Raw genomic sequence first — 22,964 nt, 5'->3', positions numbered from 1 at the left:
AAGAGAGATTTTAAGTGAGTACAAGCAATGAGCATAGAAGTCAGAAGTGGTTACAAGAAAAATAAAGATAAAATGCTTACTGATGCCTATCTTAACTACATTAGATTCAAAGCAAAGTTTTCTCACTACATGCTTCCAGCAGTCTTATCCCCAAGCTCTTTTGGTTAGGACCCCTCCCCTAGAGTCCAATGGTTGCGTCCTTTGCCTCTTCTGTTGCAGTGGGCAGGGGGAAAGGCAGGTGGGTGTCTGTCTCTTCTTTTTATAGTCCTTTTCCCCCCTTAGAGAAGCATTTCCAGCTGGGAGCAAGGCGACCAGCAGTCTGCATGGAAGGAAACTCCATGCTGTTGCTTTGCTAAGATGTAGATTTTTGCCCCTGCCCCAGGACATTGCAACAATGGAGAAACGCTCTCAGGGCAAATGGAGCCCATCAATGCTTGCAGACTATTGCTGGACAGTGACGAGATGCTCCATTTAATGAATACACGAGACAAGCCAAGAAGCGCCGAGTAGACACTGAATAGGACTAAACTATGTACATAATAGTTTTTTGCCTTTTGTTTTATAATAAATTTTATTTATATAACCCTTTTGCTGATTTTTAAAGTGTTACATAAACAGGACAGGTGAAATATTATCATGTAAAGCAACCATAAACACATGAAAAGACCTAGGTTTACAATTTATGATTAAAACTCTACTATCTACACAATATACATAGACATAAAATGTAAAAACTTAAATATCTTAGAAACAGTAGCCAATCAGTTGTTTTAATTGTCATATTTGAATTCAGCACATCAAAATACATAATAAATAGCACATTTTATCTCTGAAGCAGACGACTTCTCAGAAATTGTAGACCAGTGATTGAGATGCATTCAAATTGGCGGTGCCTGATGAAATGTTCCCCAGGATATTTAAGGAACTAGCTGAAACAATCTTGGAACTGTTAACAATATCTTTGAGAACTCATGAAGGGCAGGTGAGGTCCTAGAAAACTGGAGAAGGGCTAACATGGTACCTGTCTTTAAAAAGGGAAATAAAGAGGACCTGGGAAATTATAGAACAGTCATCATTACTTGGAAAGTTACTGGAACAAATTATTAAGCAATCCGTTTGTAAGCATCTAGTAAATAATAAGGTTATAAGTAATAGCCAATATGGATTTGTCAAGAACAAATCATGCCAAACCAACCTAATTTATTTCTTTGATGCTACTGGCCTAGTGAATAGAGGGGGACAGTAGATGTTATATCTTGATTTTGGTAGGGTTTTTGAGACAGTCCCACATGACATTCTCATAATAAAAACTAGGGAACTGTGATCTAGATGAAATTACTATAAGGTGGGTGCAAAAGTGGTTGAAAGACTATACTCAAAAAGTAGTTATCAGTATTTTGCTGTCAAACGGGGTGGGGGGGTGGGGAGAACATATGAAGTGGAGTCCTAGGTCTGTTCTGAGTCTGGTACTATTCATTCATTTTATTAATGACTTGCCTAATGGAATTAAGAGTATGCTTATAAAATTTGCAGATGACACCTTCCTGGGAGGGGTTGCATACATTTTGGAGGGACAGGATTAGAATTCAAAATGATGTTTACAAATTGGAGAATTGGTCTGAATTCAACAAGGTGAAATTCAATAAAGACAAATGCAAAGTACTGCATTTAGGAATTAAAAATCGAATGCATAGTTACAAAATAGGGAAAAACTGGCTAGGGTGTAGTAATCCTGAAAGGGATCTGTGGGTTATAGTGGCTCACAGTGTTATGCAGTTGAGAAGACTGAGGGGGAAACTTTATAACTGTCTTCAGATATGCAAATGGCTGTTAAAAGGAAGACAGTGATCATTTGTTCCCCATGTCCACTGAAAGTCCGACAAGAAGGCTTAATCTGCTGCAAGGGCAATTTAGGTTAGATTTTAGGATATAGGAGATTTTTAACTATAAGGATAGCTAAGCGTTGGAATAGGCTTCCAAGGGAAGTTATGGAATCTCTGACATTGGATGTTTGTAAGAACAGGTTAGACAAAAACTTATCAAGGATGGTTTAAGTTTACTTGGTCCTGCCTCAGAGCAGGGGACTGGACTAGATGACCTCTTGAGATCCCTTCCAGCCCCACATTTCTATGATTCTGTGATTACGTGATTATTTCTTATCATATATATTTCTAGTTCTTTTTCCACTACTTCTATTCTGTTCTGCAGCTGAATACATCTTGCTATTAGGAAGTTATTCTTGATATTCAGCCTAAATCTTGCTTTAGGGTTTACTCTGTCACTGGAATGATATCCACAGTTTCTACAGGGAGCACAGATAGACCAACAGTAATAAAATAGAGCTCATTACCTCATGGCTCGAAGTCACATTCCTGGGCTGTTTCGTTTTGACACTAGGAGAGCCACAGCTCTGGTGCAGTTGGCTGTCCCCTGGGGGGGGGCTAGCTCTAATGGATCCGTTGGGTTGTCACTGCCCAGCAGCCAGAGTCTATGCTGGGCGTACTATGCTTAAAGGCTGCCCAGAGAACAGGGCTAAATAGATATGAGCCCTTTTGCATTCAGATGAGCATGTCCGACTCATTTGTAGCACAAAGTATTTGCAACTGAAGGACCAAATAAAATAATTGAAACTAATTATAATATGTGTGGAAATGGTTTTGTAGCACAGGTCAAGAATTTTAAATGGAATTCTTTTTTTATGCCTAATAATGCCTAAATATTGAAAACTAGGAAATAATCAATTAATGGTTATTATAACAAGGCGGTTCTCCTTCAAAGAGTACTTTGTTTAAATGGCTTGTAATTAGAGGGCTTTTTAAAGTATATTTAAAAACAGTAGAAATGGAATTAGTTTGGTACTGTATGTTAACTTCATATAGCTACAGTGATACAAATTATATTCTAGGCAGCGAAGGAACAGACTCAGGATCTGATGGTGAAGACAACAAAGCTACAAGCAGAAAAGTATGTGCTCTACCTTATTTATACTTTATATAATATTGTGGATTGTTTTTAAACTGGATTCTGCCATCCTTGTTTTAAGAAGTACCTTTTTTTCAAGTGGTACAATTGAAACTCAGCTTAAATAAAGGCAGCAGAATTGGGTCCTAGTTATGATAAGATGACATGAAGCTCTTTAACACACTGCTGCTTGTTGTTATCAAAAGTCAGTGTTTCCAGTAGAAAAGAACAACTTACTGTGGTATAGTATGGTGAACAATAATGCACTTTATCTGATGCTTAGCTGGTAATATACCATTTACTACAATAATACATTATATATCAGTTCATGGTACATAGTTAAGGTTACGTTTTAGTCACGGTATTTTTAGTAAAAGTCATGGACAGGTCACAGGCAGTAAACAAAAATTCATGGTCCGTTACCCGTCCATGATTTTTACTAAAAATACCGGTGATTAAAACTTTGGGGGGGGGGGGTCTGCCCGGGGGCCTCGTGGGTGCTGGCAGAGGGCGGCCTGGATGCTGGGGGGGCAGGCAGGTGGTGGTGCATGATCTGGAACCCCCGCTGGTGCTGGAGGGGGGATTGGCGGAGCCGGCAGGGTTCCTACCTGTGTGTTCCCCTCCCCCCCCCCCCCAATGCAGCAGAGGTTGGGAGGGGTAGGGATTGGGGCACGGGACAGGGTGAGGCGGGCTCTGGGCCGTGCTTACCCGGGGAGCTCCCCGGAAGTGGTAACATCCCCCTCGCTCAGCTGCTAGGTAGCAGCATGGCCAGGCAGCTCTGCGCGCTGCCTCCGCCCAGGGCACCATGCCTGCAGCTCCCATTGGCTGCAAGGCAGCCAATGGGAGCTGCGGGGGTGGCGCCTGCAGGCGGAGGCAGCATGCAGAGCTGCCTGGCCATGCCTCTGCCTAGCAGCTGAGCAAGAGGGATGTTGCCGCTTCCGGGGAGCACCCCAGGTAAATGCCACCCAGAGCCCACCTCACCCTGTCCCCTGCCCCAACCCCTTCCCACACCCAGTCTCTTGTGCTGGGGGGAGGTTTGGGGTGGGGTGGCGCACAAGGGCCCTAGACTGCCCCAGCAGCAGCCGGTGTGCCTAGCGCAGGGACTGCCTGAGCTGCCCCTGAGACAGGCGCATCAACCACTGCAGAAGTCACGGAGGTCGTGGAAAGTTACAGAATCCGTGACCTCCATGACAAACTCGCAGGCATATACATAGTACATGGTACATCAGTTCTATAAAATAAAACTTCTAAATACATGTTGACATTTTAACTTATTTATTGTACTTGTATATTTGTGAACACTTAGAATGCTTGACTTCTAATATCTGATATTTGACTTAACACTGATTGTGATAAAGGTTTTTGACATTGGTGTAGATGTCTTACAGTTCTATATGGACTTTTGTTTGTTTCAGAGTGGTCCCGCTGTAATTTAATACTAATGACTGACTACTCTTCCGGATACACTTGTTCCCATAGAACTAGGATTCTTGCACTGTTTTGATAGGAAGTGGCATGATTTGATTCTGCTGCAAGTGTTGTTAAATGGGACGTCTCCACCTTGCAAAGAAATACTTGGTTGGTATATAAGGGAAAGAGGATTCACAAATTCAAAAAGGAGAATATCTGTGTCTGTCAAGCAAGTTCCTCAAATTTATAAATGTAAAGTTAGAAAAATCTTGGAACATTAATAAAGTAGGGGGATGGGTCAGGAGACTTCAGTTCTATTCCGTCTCTGCCACTGACTTACTGTGTGACATTGGGCACATCAGGCCCAAATTTTCAAAAGTACTCGCAACTCCTATTAGCTTTACTGGAAGCACTTGTCACTCACAGAGCCAGGCTATAAAATTTGTTCTCCATCATTAAATAGATCCTCCCACCCCAAAAAATCTGTTCCCATTTACAAATTCTAGACAAATAACTTCTTAACCAAACATCACCTAGATCTCAGTGCTCAGTCTCCCATTGTAGGTTGTTTTTTTATTGTTGAAAACCACTCATCTAGTGGGTTAGTATTGTACTGTGTTAAGTCTGCAGGGGAGAAAAAAAGTATGTTGGTACCAAAAAAATCACAATACAGGTCTATTTTGCCATATTTTCCATTCTGAAATACAAAACTGCTCTTTAGTATGAATTAAAATGAATAATTTCCCCTTAAACTCCATTAGATACTCGATACCAGTGAAAAGGAAGATTTGTATTGTGATCTTTTCATTGCTTTTACTCATGGGACTCATCATGGGCCATGATAGCTTTATGTACTCTTTACGTGTTTTGTGGTTAGGACATATCTTGTTACAGCTTTAGTCTTTATTGTCATCTTAAGGAGAATGAAACTGTTTGCTCTTGTGTCTTCCTCTGAAAAATATATGTAGATTACTGGAGATTACTTTATCACAGGAAATAATTACTTAGAACATAAATTGTGAACTAGAGTGGACCTGATTTTGCTTCCAAAGAAGTCAGTGGGAGTGTATCATGGATTTTACTGGGAGCTGGATTGTGCCCTATGACAGTGTGAGTGTGGGGCTGTACTGTAATTTAAACATAGATTTAAAGTAAGATGTAGGATGTTGGGTAGATTAAAGCTTTGCCAAAACCTTGATACAAATTTCACCCTTTGAATAAGTAATTGAGTAAAAGGTAGGTAACTTTGATAATTCATTAGTTTGAAAGATGAATATGTGAAATGGTTAGAATTGAGATGCGGTTATCTTTTTGATATAAAAATATATTTTAATAACAAATGGCTGCTTGTAGTTGAACGTAGTTCTGCAGGAATTTCCGACTTACGGGGATTAATTGCAAATCTGAAGGTAGAAGGCAATTGGGTGAAAGTGATCATGAAATGATAGATTTCATGATTCTAAGGAAAGGGAGTGAGAGCAGCAGAATAAAGACAACGGACGTCAAAAATACAGATTTTAACAAACTCAGGGAATTGAGAGGTAAAATTGTGATGCTTTCTTGGGGTGTTCAGAACTGTAAATCACCTTGTTACCCCTCTGCCTCAGCGAGAGAGGTTTGCTGCTGTTAAACTGTGTGTCAGCTCCCTGATACTCCAGACTGTTAGCTAGCCCAACAAACACCTCAGGACCCTTTCAGCCCTTATTTCAGCTTGCAGGTATCACTTGGTGCATTTTAGTTCCTGAACTCCCTTGGAGAGCGTTCCCCTGCCATATCCAGCCCCTGTTATTGGACACTCAGAGAAATTACCTATTCCACTGTCTCCAAAGAGACAGTATACACACCAGCCTGTTGGCTCAGCTGAGGATGCACACCTGAGATAAATTTATAATAAAACAAAATAAGTTTATTAATAAGAGTAGAGATTCAAGTGATATTAAGCAAGGATAAGAGAAACAGAATATGGTTACAAATAAAACCAGAGTATAACACACTTTTTAATGACTAAAACTTAACAGTCTACAATCCTTTGGCTAAAACAGTTTCTCACCCTCGTAGCCCTTTTGCAAAGTTTGCTGATTTTTACCTAAAAGTAGTGTAGGTTTTTTTTAACCATTTTTAATATATTTCCTCTGTTATGCTTTTACCTTAAGAATACATGTGCTTGCTTAGAAAAATCTTTGTTGTAACTTATGGCGGTGTGCCATTACACTGTTGATAGCCTTCAAAGAGGAAGCAAAATGCAGGCACTGGCCTGTTCTGGCAGTCTGACTTGCTGGGAATAATACAGTGTTGCCAGGGAACTGTGCAGCTTGGAGAAACCTCAGTTAGGAGGGAGAGGGACACAGGTCTCTGCCCAAGAGAGGTGACTGCTGAGGAGCCAGAAGCCTAAAGTGGGTGCCCTTCATGGACCGCAAAGGGAGAATACAGGAGCCATTGCCCTGAACTGTGACATTTAACTTTGATACCTAGAAAAATGCTGGAAGAAATTATCAAACAATGAATTTGTAAGCACTGAGCGGATAATAGGGTGATAAGGAATAGCTAACATGGATTTGTCAAGAACAAATAATGCCAAACCAACCTAATTGCCTTTTTTGCTGGTGTTATTGGCCTAGTGAATAGGAGGGAGGCAGTAGATATCCTATATATTAATATTTAGTATGGAGAATTAGTATGGAGAATTTGTCTGAAATCAATAAGATTGAAATTCAATAAAGACAAGTGCGAAGTACTGCACTTAGGAAGAAAAAAAACAAATGCAGAGCTACAAAATGGGGAATATTGGGAAGGGTGTAGTACTGGTTAAAAGAATCTGGGGGTTATAGTGGATCACAAATTGAATACGAGCCAACAGTGTGGGACAGTTGAGAAGAGAAGACTGAGGCGGGGAACCTGATAACTGTCTTCAAATATGCACAGATTTGTTATAAATAGGACAGTGATCAATTGTTCTTCATGTCCACTGAAGGTATGGCAAGAAGGCTTCATCTGCAGCAAGGACAATTTAGGTTAGATATTCGGAAAAGTTATTCGGAAAGATAATAGGAAAGCTTTCTAATTATAAGGATAGCTAACCGCTGGAATAGGCTTCAAAGGGAGGTTGTGGAATCGCTACCATTGAAGGTTTTTAAGAACAGGTTAGATAAATACTGATCAGGGATGGTCTAAGTATACATGGTCCTGCTTCACTGTGGTAGGCTGGACTAGATCTCCTGTGGTTCCTTCCAGCCCTCCATTTCTGTGATTATATGAATTTAAGTGAGTTTTAAATGATTTCGTTGAGACTTAGTGACTGAGTGGACTTGGCTTGTGCGGCACTCCAAGCATACTGTGACAAGAAGAATACAAAAATGCTTGTGGGAGAGGCTGACGTTATTGGGAAACAGGGAACTATGATAAGGGACTAAAGTGGATATGCAGGCAGGGCAGAGTGTGAGGCAGTTGAAGGCCTTTAAGGGGAAACTAGAAGTTTAATCTTGATGTGTTGGAGAACAGGAAGCCAGTGGAATGAATATGAAGGGCCTAGTTTTCAAAGGTACCCTCAACCTGGTATCTTTAGGTACACCCAATAATCAATAATGCATGCTCATTTTTTGTGAACTATATCATTTGTACCAAAAAATAAGTGATTGATATAGGGAAAATCCATTTGCCCTCGACTTCTGGACCTAAATAGTGTTTGTGCTTGCAAATGATGTTGCAAGTTATTTTCCCACATAATTTTTCCTCTTACATTTCCCTCTTACATGAGTGGTAAGATTCTTAAATGGATTAGCATTGACTCTGAACAATGATATATTTTTATTACATTCTTAAGAATGTTTTCAATAAATGACAGGTAAAAACTCAATAAGGCTTACCTCATGCCTGTTCAGCTCTCACTTAAAAGAACATTTTGTTAATAGGTGTTGTAATTAGTATTGAGTTTGAAATTGTCTGGCAATTAGGTTCACTTAAAACTAAAACAAATAAAAATACTCAGACTCTGGAATGGGGGATGGAGACCTTTTTCAATTGGGTCTCACAAATACAAACAAAATACTTGTTTGAAGCATTGAAATAATGCCAAGACCTTTTCCCCCCTTACTTTACAACATTTTAATTACCTCACAGACATATAGACCTCTCTTCATTTGTCTCGTCTCACACAAATCACAGGTCTTAATACTCTCCTTTAAAGGTAGCTGCTCATGTTTTGCAGGAATCACACTATCCTAGAAAGGGTAGGCCATTTCCCCAGGGTAGCCAGTGGGCAAGAAAAACGTCCTCACTATGGGGGGGGGGGTGTCGATTTAAGATACGAAATTCAGCTACGCAAATAGCGTAGCTGAATTTGACGTATCGGAGCCGACTTACCCCGCTGTGAGGACGGCGGCAAATCGACCTCCGCGGCTCCCCCGTTGACGGCGCTTACTCCTACCTCCGTTGGTGGAGTACAAGCGTCGATTCGGGGATCGAATGTCGCGTCCCGACGAGACGCGATAATTCGATCCCTGAGAGATCGATTTCTATCCGCCGATTCAGGCTGGTAGTGTAGACGTAGCCTAAGAGGAGTCTTTAAATCCTCTGAGACTTCATTTAGTGCTTCCATCTTTGCAGATTATTCCCATTGATCTCTTCCAAGGTAGCTGCCAAAGATAGTGGCCCAGTGCAGGGACCCTGCAGGGTTATTCAGTTATGTTCTATGGGTTGGTTGTTTATTCTTTCTTTTTGCTTGAAGTATAGTTGCCTCATATGCTGTTCACAGGTCATTTGACTCGTTAGTTCCTGGTTAGTCAGACAAACTTTGTCCTTTTGTCAGCTCACAGTGGTGAAGATTTAGGAGCATATTTACACCTTACGTCAGCATGGCACTGCCTGGGGCCTGGGTTCTACGGAGGCTTTCCTAGATCTGCTATTGTGGGCCTATCTAAACCTGCTACTCTAGTAATTCTCTTCAGGTACTTGTTTAGCTATGTATCCTTTTCATTTTGTTTAAATATTTTCTAGCAATTGCAGCTCAGATGGTTTTCTTGGGGGCCTCAAAACAGTGGTGAATCATGAACATGAAATGAGTTGTAATGCCTAGATAAACCAGGTAGGCAAGTATCAGAGGGGTAGCTGTGTTAGTCTGAATCTGTAAAAAGCAACAGAGGGTCCTGTGGCACCTTTAAGACTAACAGAAGTATTGGGAGCATAAGCTTTCGTGGGTAAGAACCTCACTTCTTCAGATGCTTGCTCACTTCTGTTAGTCTTAAAGGTGCCACAGGACCCTTTGTTGCTTTTTACAGGTAGGCAAGGAATACAATAGCAATATAGAAAGAAATTCCTTACTTTTGTATATGCTTAAGAAGCCTTTGGACATTATTTTAATGTAGAATATTTTTTTAAAGATAGTAAGCACTTGCGTACATATAGCTTGTTTCTTTGTGAAGGGCTCTGTATTTGTTTTAATAGTAAAATTCAGAAATTTGATGCATCTGTGGGTTAACATCAACCTTAGCTGTCTTACATTGTCTATTAATCAACAGAAATACATTTTTGGGTCTGAGATTGTAAGATTATTTCAGTAGTTAAAATAACTGGGCTCAATTCTGCCCACTGTTATATAGATACAGAACATTTTTTGGTCAGATAAAATACATTACCAATTATGATGATTTTGTGACATAGGATCTTTCAGTGCAGTATTACACAGCATTGTGTATTATTCTTACCCTACAAATCACTTTGAAATAAGTGGGCTACAGGTATGCTACCTTTTCTTTTTTCACAGAACCTTTATTATTTGTTAGATAAGTATTATGAAAAGCTTATATTCCATTTAAGTGTTCACTGTAGCATGGTTTAAATATGAGGCATGTACCTGAAACAAGTTGCTAAGGTTTTTTTTCTTTTTGGAGGGAATGCTGTCTCTGGTCTGTGCTGTATCAAAATTTTATCCCGCAAAATGAATTACTGGAAAGGTCGAGAGACTATAGTACCTAGTGAGCACCATCAGAATAAGAAAAGGAAAAAGAATGTGTGATCCAAAAGACTAAAGTAATGCTGTAATTATGAAAATAGTTTAAACGGATAAAATGAGTGTTTAAATACTACATTTAATTCTTTGTCAGCCCAAATACACATTTTATTACACTGGAGATAAAAATTCAAGTGCTCTGCTAAGCAAAGTAATATATATATGGAAATGCCTATTGGGCAAGATTGTTCAGGCTGAGCTGCTGAGATCAGTTAGGAAACAATTGAATGCTTTCTTGGGAGAAACAAAATATTGAAAGTAATGAGCCATAATGAGCTGATTGACTTTTTCTTGTCTCGGGGCTTTATGTTGCTTTTGTCTAGAATTTCCATCTACAGATTTGTTATGAATCATTGAACATTTAATTCTTGTTTAAGAATGGCTAGAATCAGTGACAGCTTAAATTTCTTTTCACTACCAAGGTGGATGTATATTTTGAAATAATTATCTTAAAATTATTTGCGACTCAATACAAATATTAAATGTTTCTATAAGACAGTCACATTTACCACATAGATGTGCCTTGTAAATCTTGCTGATCTGATTTTTACCTTGAAACAAATAAAAGATGAACAAACCATGCGCTGTAGTTTGGTTTTTAAAAAAGCATATCTTATCAATGCATACCTGGGTACAGAATGCAATTGTATTCAGAAAAGTTACTATGTAAAATTCTTACTGGCCAATCTGGTAACTAGTTGTTTTAGTGATTTAAAATAAGATTTCACAGCTTTTTCCTCTTTTTAGTACTGCAAAGCCAATACAGCTATGGTAGAGTGAGCAAGATTCTTTTCTGGTCCATGTATCATTAATAAAATTATTAAGTTCCAACTGCAGAATCTCTTATTACTGATGGTAATGTGCAACCTGAAAGTACCCAGCTTGACTTTCATATCACACATTGATTTGGCAGGGCTAGCAGTTTCTTTGGTAGTGAAGTAATTGAAAAGATAAAATGGAATCCCACAATGCCAGTTTTACAGCCGCTTTTTAAGAGAGGCATGATTTAAGAAAGACCATAAAAAGAGTAGTGCTTGGAAATAAAAATGAATTGATGACAGTGAAAGTCTGCTGAAAAGATATTTAAATTTCCATTAATAATAATTGAATGTTGGCCGTTTTTATTGTAAAAAAGACCTTAAAAAGTGTAGTAATGGAGACTGTTCCATCCTCCTTTACTGCACACTGACCTAACCTCTTCTAGATGTGGTTGCTCTTAGGTCCTTCTGGGATGCAGTGGTGGAACTTTGTGGGGACAAACTGTTCTTTACCTGTCACACAGAATCTTAAAACAAAAATGAATCTCAATTCAGTCTCAACTGTGATGTGTATTGGGATTTATTACATGTTCCATCTATATCTAATCTTGACATTAATTCACAGCTGGACTTTCCTAATAAGTGTGTTGGATATAACAGTGTAACAGAATCCAAGATACACAGCCATCATGGGAGAGAGAAAGTCCTATGCAGTAGCAGAAAATGGACAAATATTTATGTATCCTGCTTAGTTCTACTGTGGGTTATGATTTGATTTCACTTGCAGTGAATTTGTAATTCTGATGTATATGCTAGTCATCCTGATGGCAAATTGCCAAGCATCTTGAGACTGAGAAGCATATCCACGTCACTGACCTGTCTCATATATTTATAAAGCATTATACATTGGATGAAAAAAGAGTAGCAAGTTGTTTTTCACCAAAATCAAGAATTAGCAAGAACTGAGCTACTATAGGCTGAAGAGCTATTTAAACAGTTTGTATGATGGGTCTCAGGAAGTGACATAACTCTTTTGAAACTACAATTTCCCTCTCTTCCATTCTCCATACCTTCAGGACAATTTTATTACTCTGTCATCTTTTCCACTCAGAATACACAGGAAAATACCTGCTGCAGCATGCCCTTCACACTCAATATTGAGGATAGCATTGAAGGATTGCCTTGAGATTGTTTCTTTTCTTGTATCAGAGGGGTAGCCGTGTTAGTCTGGATCTGTAAAAGCAGCAAAGAGTCCTGTGGCACCTTATAGACTAACAGACGTATTGGAGCATGAGCTTTCGTGGGTGAATACCCACTTCGTCGGATGCATCATTTCTTTTCTTGCTTTGTTATTATAATTTGAATTGCACTTTGTTTTATGCTAGGGAAATATCTATGTCAGGACAGACTTGTAATCTGCAGGTTTTGGTACTTTATGGGATTACATGTCTTTATTGGTGCTAATCTTTGCCATAGGATACAAAACCTTGACTAATGTGTAATGCTACTAGAAATTATGTTTATCTTTGCCATCTGTTTTCTGAAACATACTGTAGCTCTACAGGATCCTTCACAAGCAAACCAAAAACTATTCTTCATGTATATATTGGACAACAGTGATGAACTAGGGCCCAGTTCTGCTTGGACATACTCCCCGCACAACTCAGATTGTTACCAAAAATTGAGCTATTCAGCTTTCCTTTTTAATTTATATCATATGAAGGTATTTTACTAACTTACTTATTCCACCTATTAGAATCAGAATCTCAGGGTTGGAAGGGACCTCAGGAGGTCATCTAGTCCAACCCCCTGCTCAAAGCAGGACCAATCCCCAGACAGATTTTTGCCCAAGATCCCTAAGTGGCCCCCTCAAGGATTGAGCTCACAACCCTGAGTTTAGCAGACCAATGCTCAAACCACTGAGCTATCCTATTGAAATACACTCCTAATGCATGATAAGGGTAAGGAACTGAGGAGAGACAGCATGTGATAAAACTAAATTATGAGCGATTCCCACCAATTTACTAAAATAGATACGACTCAAGCAGGCTCTCAACCAAGTAAGGGACACCTACATGATGACAGTTTTCCAACAATCTTGGCACCAAAGCATTTGTATGTGTCAAAGAAGTAGCTCAGATTCAAAGTAGCTTGTGATCTGAAATCTAGTAAGAAGCTAAAAATCTAGTAAGAAGCTAAAAAGGATGATTCCTTTGTGCTTTATTGTGCTCCTTAGAACACTCTAAAAACACTTCATAGGTATTTACTGCATTTTTGAAGCAGGCTGGTTCAGGAAAGCAGAACTAATTTTTGCACAATTAAAACGTTACCATTTGTTATGTAAGTATAATTAAGTGACTTGAATATTGTATTGTTTCTTCTCCCCATCTCTTCTCCCGCCTTCCCTCCTCTCATATGTTGCTTGTGTTCTTAGATTATATCTTCTCGGGACTCACTTTTTTTTTGGGGTGGGGAGGAGTGAGGAAGAGTTCTCTGCATTTGTAAAGGGCCTAAGACCATGGTGACCTGAAACTGATTGGGGTCTCTGGATGTAACAGTACATAGTTTATTATAAGAGGAACTGGCAACACTGCCTCTAATTGTTTGCCCATTACCTTCTATCATAAGACTCCGTTTTCAGTTGCTTATAACTTTGCCAAACTTTTACCATTTGGGATGAAAATTGTCAAGCTAAGTCTGCCTTAAGCTGATTTTTGTAAAGTTTCAACTAAAAGGTGGCAATATTCAAGAATGAGATTAGTTCAAAATATGTTGTTTTCCCATGTGGAAAAAATTGTAAGTGATCGTTTAAAGACTGCATCGTAATGCATACACCTAAGGGGGACAATTTTAGGTTGCTTAGGCATGCTTAAGTATGGCATTTCCTAACCTTTGAGTGCTTGACTTTGTGACCGTAACATTCTTTTAATGTAGTTTTTATTTAATATTTTACGTATATATACATATATACAGAGAGAGAGAGAGAAGAGGGCGTAGGGTTACATAACTCTTGAGTAACTAATGGGGCATTTAATGTGCTGGATGAGGTACACCACATGCTGTGATAGGCCCTAATAGCAACTATGTGGGTGAAACCAGACAATCACCACACTTTTAAATGAACTCACACATAAAAATAAGACAAAAACACCACATCACCTGTGAGCGTACACTTTTCTCAAAATGAGCACGCCATATCTGACCTCTCAGTGCTCAACTTCAAAGGAAACCTACACGACACCTTCAAAAGTTGAGCCTGGGAGCTTAAATTCATAACTTTGCTAGACACTAAAAATCATGGTCTTAATAAAGACACTGGATTTATGACCTTTTACAGTCATATCTCCCTTTTTGTCCTGTGATGACTGCAGAGGTGTTAACTGGGCACTTCACCGTGAATGGTCTCATAGAGTATGTGTTAACTACCTTATGCTACACTATAAACTTACATAATGTAACTACATCACTCGAGGATGTGAAAAATCCACACCCCTGTGTGATGCAGTTATACCGACCTAGCCGAGGGTGTAGACAGTGCTATGTTGACAAGGAGGACTTCTCCTCTCTCAAGGAGGTGGATTAACTATGCTAAGAGAGCTCTCCCCTCAGCATAGTAGAATTTTCACTGAAGCGCTGCAGCAGCACAGCTGCACTGCTGCAGCATTTTAAGTGTAGACTTGCCCTGAGTACTTTTCCCAGACCTGAAGAAGAGCTCTACATAGTTCAAAAGCTCGTCTCTTCCAGGAGCTGGTCCAATAAAAGATATTACCTCACCCTTCTTGTCTCGTTAAGGGATTTAAGAACTTTCAGTGAGACTTGTGCTTCTAAATACCTTAGACTTTTTTAAAATCTCCTCCTTGGTTTTCATGCTGTTATAAGAGGTGTATTGTCTGCTGTGGGACATTATTTTTAAAATGCATTTTGTTATTTTAAAACTGAAACGGCTTGTATGAGCATGCCATTAAAACTAGATAAATTGAGAACAATAAATTTATCTCTTTGTAGCAGTCTTTCATTTGTATTTGTTTTGTTTTTGTTTTAATAAAAATGAATCCAAAAAAAGAACCTATTGTGTTATTGGAACATGTAGCTGTGTTAGTTATATTGATTCTGGAGCATTTGTTTTCTGTAGCATTAAGTAAATTAAACAAGATGAAACATTAATAAGCATTAAACAAATAACCTTTAACTATATTTTATAAATTATTTTTATGGTTGTCTTAAATGCATTACTAGTGTTTATACTATTTATAAAGGAAAAAAGAGTGAGCATAGAGAGAGCACCCACAGTTCTCAGAAAAACAGGCTTGAAAGCCTTTCACTGGGAACAATGTTTTCAATAAACATGCATTCTGCTACCGTAATCTTGCACATTGTATAGTACTCCCTTAGCTGAGAATCTTATTGATGTGTTGGATTTTTTTTTTTTATAGATTACTTTCCCATTAGTAATTAATTTAGAAGGACTTCAGGAAGTTCAGCAATGTTTGTGGCAGGTTGGAGAAATATGCTTTCATCAGTATCCATGGAGAAAAGAAAAGTGGTGATTTGTACTACTGAGTTGTACTTTGTGTCCTGACCTTTTGAATCTTGCTGGAATTACACTTCCTGTGAAGAATATTTCATGTGGAAGATCGACTGATTGCCTAAAGTTCAATACAAATTAATTTGGGGAGGGAAAAGTTAAGACCTGGAGCCTGATTCTCCTCTCACTTATACCAATATATAAAGCATAAGTAATGAGGCATTAAGCAGGAATAATTCCACTCTGGTCAGTGGAGTTTTGCCACTATAAAAAATGGTATAACAGATGCAATTTGGGCCATCGAGCTACATTAGGAAATTCATCTATTTCAGACAATGCTAGCTATGGGCCACCTGCACTGCAATTGAACATGATTTATCTATTGGGAATTTTTGTGTGTGTTAAGTATAATCCTGTATTAGAACTGAGTTGAGTCTGAATCAGTCTGTAAGAATCATTCTCTAAGAATAGGTTATACATACAAACACCTGTGAAGGATGGTCTAGGTATACTTGGTCCTGCCCCACCGTTGGGGGACTTCTCAAGGTTCCGTCCAGCCCCACATTTCTATGATTCTTGAAGATGAACAAGTACGTTCTTAATGGGAAAATTAGTGCAGGTTAATGCTGGTTGGAACATTAACCTTTCATCATAAGAGAAATCATGAATGCATTAAAAACTATGGTCCTGATCCTTATTTTACATCACTGTAAGAGTGTAAAAGGGCATTACAGTGAGCATATATGCCCATTTTAAGCTCCTTGACACTGCCCAAACATTGCCTTAGTATAAACAAGAATCAGGCTCAGAGTTATATTTAATAATGTGGCCTACAAAAAGAGGTTCATCCTGACAAGGAACTAAAGTTATTTGATGTAAAACAACTTACTCATTTGTCTGTATCAACCTTCTTTTGGAGACCACATTGTGAAATACTGAAAAACTGGGAGAATTCTGTGGACTTGTGCAGGTGGCAAATGAGGAACTGTGTACTGTGTTGAGAGTCTGTGTGTATTTGGGTTTAATGTGGATGCTTGTGTTGTGTGTTACTGGGTGTATCATTTGGGCCAGGCAATGCACCATCTGTGCAGTTTCCCTCATTCAACCAATGAAATTGTTTCATGCAAATTAGCTTTAGAGTAAAGCTGGTGTTTGATTGAGTTACCTGAATGCTTACAAAAGAGAACTTATTCACTGAAACCAAGATTGGCTCATGAACAGAAAAATAGATTAAATTTAGTGAATTTCTTTGCAATGAATAATTTGCTTAGTTGTAATATTTAGTAATCTTAGAATTTGTTAACCATAGTACATAAAGGAAGAAGTTGTGTACCATTTCAGTGCTGTTAATATCATCTGGCACCTAAGGTATTGCTTGTGATTTAGCTTGCTTCATTTCCCCTAAAAGATTTAATGGTGGAAGGTTAGTGTCTTTATGCCAGTGCTTGTGCAGATCTTTAATATTGTAAGGTAGGCCTGACCATTTTGTATTAATGTATGTAGTATTGTAGTCGTGATGGTCCCAGATATTAGAGACACAAGGTGGGTGAGATAACATATTTTATTGCCTCAACTTCTTTCAGTGACAGAGACAAGCTTTTGAGTTTACACAGAGCTCTGTGTAAATTCAAAAGCTTGTGTCTCACCAACAGAAGTTGGCCCAATAAAAGATATTACTTCACCCACCTTGTCTGTCATCTTGCATTAGGGTTACCAGATGTCCAGTTTTCGACCTGAACGCCCGGTGGAAAAGGGACCATGGGGCAAAGGTGTTCGGTTTTGTGCAAATTAGAAAGTTGGCAACCCTGGCTTGCATTGAGGCTATTTAGTATGATTTTAAAATTTTTACCGTTTTATAGTTTTTCTTTATTATATCCTATGACTTACTACGTGGAGACATTCAGCAACTAATGGTTCTAACCTCTTGTATTAAAATGTGTGCTTATTAGGTAAAATATAAAACACAAACATTTAATGGTACATTACCACTCTGCATTTACAACTTTTGTTTTCCTATTTGCTGCTGAAGTGCATGTTTGCGGATGGTTTCCTTGTACTTACCAGTGTCTCCAGAAGAAGTCATCCTATGTTTTATTTTGTGTATATTCCTTCCTAGTATATTCCCTGAAAAAGCAGAATAGAAAAACATTTTTCTAACAACTGGGTGTGGGAGAGTTAAAAATGACGGCTATGGTCTCTTTTTATGCTTTTTCTGTTTGTTTGTTTAAAATACTTTGATCTTGAAACTTGTAAATTTCAAAGCTTTAAAATGTGATGAATCCTTAGTGCACTAAACTGAAATTAAATTCTCAAGGGGTCAGAATGTGCTGCCGTGACTCTTCATATGAAGGAGACTAAGACTGCCAGGAAATGTTCGGTAGCAATATAAAACTGAACCTCAGAAAAGGCACTCTCTCCCCCACCTCGTTCATTGAGGAGTCTAGGTGATAATCCTAACAGAGCACTTTTGTGTTTGGTTCAAGGGAAAAGTGCATGAAGTGCATAATTTTCTCAGCAGTTTGAGTGTTCTCACTGAAGTATTCTGTTTCCATGGTAACTATTAACTGGGAAATGGCTCTTCACTAGTTTCCCCCTGAGAGCTTAAAGTGCAACAGTGTTTGGTACTTCCCCCTTTTGCATTGGTGGTATGTTCCCATGATATGTTCGTTTTGTTCTTTTATGCAGAGTTAACTTTTGAAAGGAACCATTGTATTTTGCATAGCAGTACAGTATCTGCATACCCTCTGCTATAATGTACATGCTCAGCACACAATTTTAAATTTTATCCACTATGTCAGATAAAATAATAGGACCTGAAAAACTGTGCCAGGTACTAGACAAATCTCTTTATTATGTTGTATATGTAAGAGATGCTCCTCCCTTTAATTTTTTTGTTGTACATACTCTGTAAACTGCACAGCACTTTTGCCTCGTGTGTGTTAGCAATGCACTAACACACGCATTAGCAGTATTTTCGATTGTGCTTGCGTTCTGCTGAATTGATGGCTCTTGGAACTATTATATTAAATTCCACAATTTATTTTAACTACAAAGTTCACATGCATGCTGTTGTTCAAGAAAATATACTACTTTAAAAAAAATTCAAGTGTAAGTGGCTTTATATTAATGCTGTATACTGCCATGTGGAAGACGTTGGTTGATTTTCCAGTCTCCTGCTGTCTAGGAGTCAGATTCTGTCACCCTTATTCATGTTGAAATCAGTGGGGCTACTTTCACAATAAAGTACTAGTCAACATAAATAGGCTTGGAAGGATTACATTTTTATTGATAAATGTCAGTAAACATCAATTTCACAGTACACCACAACCCAACAAAAATATTTCCATCTATAATTGAATTTTACAAATAGACAAAGCAAGAAAAATGCTGCTTTAGAATTCATTAGAGTCAAAATCCAGTGATTTAGGCTTTTTGAATTAGGCTTGTTACAAATGGACTAAAGAATGAATAGTAAAAACAGGTATGATATGTTCGTTTAAGGATATTTACTTTGAATATTTCGATATCTGATGTTGATAAGTTTTCAATGGTTTATAAAGCTTTAACGTTTTGAATATCAACCTCTACTGTTATTAAATAATTGTCTGACCTCTCCATAATTTCATGCAACTGTGAACATTTAACTAGATAAAAATGCGAAAAAATGCTTTAAAATAAACATCAGTATTATCCATTGAAATTATAAAGAAGTAAAAATCAAATTCTTCCAAGCCTAAACATAAGTGCAGTATAATCTAGTTCTGGACCTAGATTTAAGAAACTAATTTAAATCCCTTGGACGGGCAAGAAGTCCTTTGTTACACAAAAGTCCCTTAAAGAAGAGTATTAACATATTTTGATGGAAGCCTAAGTATGACGTGGAAAAAGGATGTGTAATGTAGAAAGAGGGGTTTTTAACTACTTTAAACACATTATCAGTTGAATGTCAATTTGGTTAACATAACAGTGAGTAAGCAACAGGGTTTTAATTAACACACAAATTGATAGGATTCTTGTTTTAATCATTTTCCTCTTTATAATCAAATTAAATTGTTTAAGATAGAGATAAAACATTGCTGCCACCTAGAGGCTCTTGCATATTTTGCTGCATGCAAGGTGTAACACTGATATTTGACAAGTTCAACCCAAATCCTCAGGGTTTTACTGAATTAGGCTGTGTTTTACTGAAATTATTTGATTATTGTGAGAATTCAGAGTGGGTCAGTTTGTTGTTCTGGCAGACAGTCACCAAGGACATATTGGGTTTAGAGTGGATTTAAAGCATTGTTTTGGGAGGAGCATCACTCCTGATCCTGGTGGCCACCGTGGAGAGATGGGGAAGGTTGGTTGCAGATGGATTGGGGGATATGAATAAAAAGATTATTAATGTGGCTAATGAACCCTGAGAGGAGAGGACTGTTGCTTTTTTCCATTTCTTTGGTAACTAATGGTGGCTGCTTTCACACAGTTATTTTTGTATTTTCTTTTGAAAGGTAATTCTCTCCAGAGCAACTACATTAGCATATTGTTGTATGACTGTTCCTTTCAAATGTCCAAGCCTTTAAGATTGTAATAATAATACTGGCCTAAAAATTCAAAAGTGACTTGATTTTGAGTGCTTCAGTTTTTAAGTGGTCAGCCTGAGACCACTTTAAATGGACTTTATTTTCTGAGAGTGTGGGCCTCCGTACTTCTATAACTCAGGCCACATAAGGAGAGCACCTCAAAATTGAGTTTCCAGAATCATTGGTCATTTATGAAAATGTAAACCAGTATAAGTAAACAGGGTACAGTTAAGAACATTTATAAAAATAACTTAAAAGTCTTAGTAAAAGATAGATTTAGGCTGAACTGTCTATTTGTGGCTATCAACTTTTAACCAGAAAGTAACCAAAAATTTCTTCAGAACTAGAGGAACTCAGATCAGCCATTAAGTGAAGGCAGCTTAGTTAAGCAGTGAAGGCAGCACTGCAAGCTGCCCGCCACTGCAGATTGACCTCTGCATAACTACACCCATTGGGCTACATTCAGGGCCTTCCATGACTTTAGGACTGGATTTGCCCCAGTGTGCACATAGATACTGCCCATTCAGTGATTTTTCCATTTAATTGTCTGTGAGATTTACCTTAAAGGGGGGGGGGGGGGAGGGGCGAAGGGGCAAGAGGATATGGGAACTGGCTAATACATTTTTGAGGGTGTATGGAATTAGTAAATGACCCTTGACAGTGTGTTCTTCAATAGAAATTGCATCTGTTCTCCAGAAAAGTGGGTGAGTTAATGTGCCAATTGGTTCAGTTCTGGTGTTCTGTGGGTATAGCCTTTTTTGTATCTGTGAAAACATGAGCTAAAGGCTCAAGCAGACTTCATTCTCACAATGAACTTCTTGAAAGGAAATGGCAGGCATCTATTGAACTATGGAAGTGTGGATACCTATGCCAGTTAATCTATTATATAAATGCTAACTGAATATTTTAGTAACTTGTTCCTACTTTCAAATACATGGGCTCACATTGCTGAGTAAAATCGATGAAGATGTGTGTGAGCTTAGTAAGTAATTATATCAGGTATATGGTGATGCAATTTAAGTATCTGAGGGCAAGATTGCACTATTAGAAATAAAGAGAGCATTGATTTTTAAAATACGAATATTTTCAAAAATCAGTAGATACAAAATGAGATAATATAAAAAACTAATGTCCTTGGCACTTTTATTACAGTCAAAGACTAGAAATGAAAGCACAAGTTGCAGGTGCTTTCATAGAAAAATTCCAACTGACTCCAGATGAAATGAACCTTCTTCGAGGCACAAGAGATGGCCCAATTACCGAGGTAACTCAAAATACATTATAAGTTTTGTACTGAGTTAAAACACAACAGAACCATTAGAGCAGCATACATAGGAAGGTCTGTCACATCATTACTTTTCTTTTATATTGAATGAATTTATCTCGTAATAGAATGATGTCTGTAAGTGTCCGGATATCATAATGAGTAAAAATAATCACAGTAAAAAATTCTGTTCTGATTAATGACTGGTGAGGGGCAATAAAATTGATATTTTAATGTTGTATTTCTCCTCCACTGTGAAAAGATTTTTTTTTTAAAGCCTCAAATTCTATATTTTTAGTTTGTTAAAACTCTGTCTTGACCAAGTAAAGAAACTTAACAGTTCATGGTACTTTCAGATTATGTAGCACCACTATTGTGTGTGTATATATTTTACTTGGCTACGGCAATATATAAATTGTTTAAGTTGATTTAAAGTAGGACTTTCCCTCATTGTTTCATTTGTTGTTGTTTGAAATATTAGGTGCTGACTCACTTATTTTTAGTCACCTTCTAAACTAAGTTTTTAAACATATTGATATGTTTTTGCTTAAGAAAGCACATTGTTCTATGGCGAAAGCAATTAAAATATCCAGAGAATTAAGTATATTTAATAGCTTTTATTATTTTAGTTACATGGAAACTTTCATTGAAATACAGAATACCTGCTGAGACGCAGTATCTCATTTCCACAGACATCCTGTTAGCAGTGAGAGCATTATTAAAGACATGGAGCAGATAGCCATAAACAATACTAACAAAAGCACAAATGAAAGCATGTTAAATGATCATGCACTTGAGTAATTGCCATGTACTTAATAAAACACCGAATGTTACCTTGAAAGAAACGTTTCAATTGTGATAGAAAACATTAAGTTCAAAATACAGACATTTTCATAAAACAGTTTTCTCAAATGTTTACTTCTCAAGGGCCTAATCCAAAACTCCTTGAGGTTTTTTTTTTTAATTCACTTCAGTGGATTTTGGATTAGGCCCTAACCTTTATTTCTGCAGTTATCTCTGTGCTCCTTCTCCTCCTTGAATGTAGGAGGCAATCCTGCAAGGTGCTGCATGCCCTCTAATCCAATTGCAGTTGAGGGAGTGCAGTAACTCACAAGATCAAGTCCTAAAAGATTCTCTCACCCATTCCTGAATGAAGTTGCTGAAGTTCGGACTCTGACAGAAACTAAACTAAATCCAAATCCTAACCCTTCTCACTACACCATACCTGTGAAAAAGGGGGTTCTCTGCTGTCTTCCTCCTTGGCTTCCTGGGAGAAAATGTATATTTCCTCCTGGTGAGCTCTCCAGCAATGGCTAGAAGATCATTTCTCCCTACCCTGTCTAAATGGAGTATGGGCTATGACTCTATGAAACTCCTTTCATGTTTTCTCTCTTCTCTTTGTGTAGGTAGGGATGGAGAAGAGTAGGGGACATGAGCACCCAATAATTCAGTAAATTTACTCAACGTTTGGCTCAGG

At 38.1% G+C, this 22,964-nt stretch overlaps 1 protein-coding gene across 1 annotated transcript in view; it reads left to right on the top strand.

The window, feature by feature from the left end:
• The window catches only part of COG6 (component of oligomeric golgi complex 6), a 99,120-nt gene that overhangs the window by 8,605 nt on the left and 67,551 nt on the right, over positions 1 to 22,964 (top strand). The window contains exons 4-5 of the mRNA XM_065417267.1: positions 2,906 to 2,964; positions 21,376 to 21,487. Of these exons, the coding sequence (XP_065273339.1) occupies positions 2,906 to 2,964; positions 21,376 to 21,487 (171 nt within the window). The remainder of the gene's footprint in view (positions 1 to 2,905; positions 2,965 to 21,375; positions 21,488 to 22,964) is intronic.

Source organism: Emys orbicularis, chromosome 1, assembly GCF_028017835.1.
Source record: "Emys orbicularis isolate rEmyOrb1 chromosome 1, rEmyOrb1.hap1, whole genome shotgun sequence".
NCBI classification, from domain to species: Eukaryota; Metazoa; Chordata; order Testudines; family Emydidae; genus Emys; species Emys orbicularis.
This window is presented reverse-complemented; position numbering and strand designations above follow the sequence as displayed.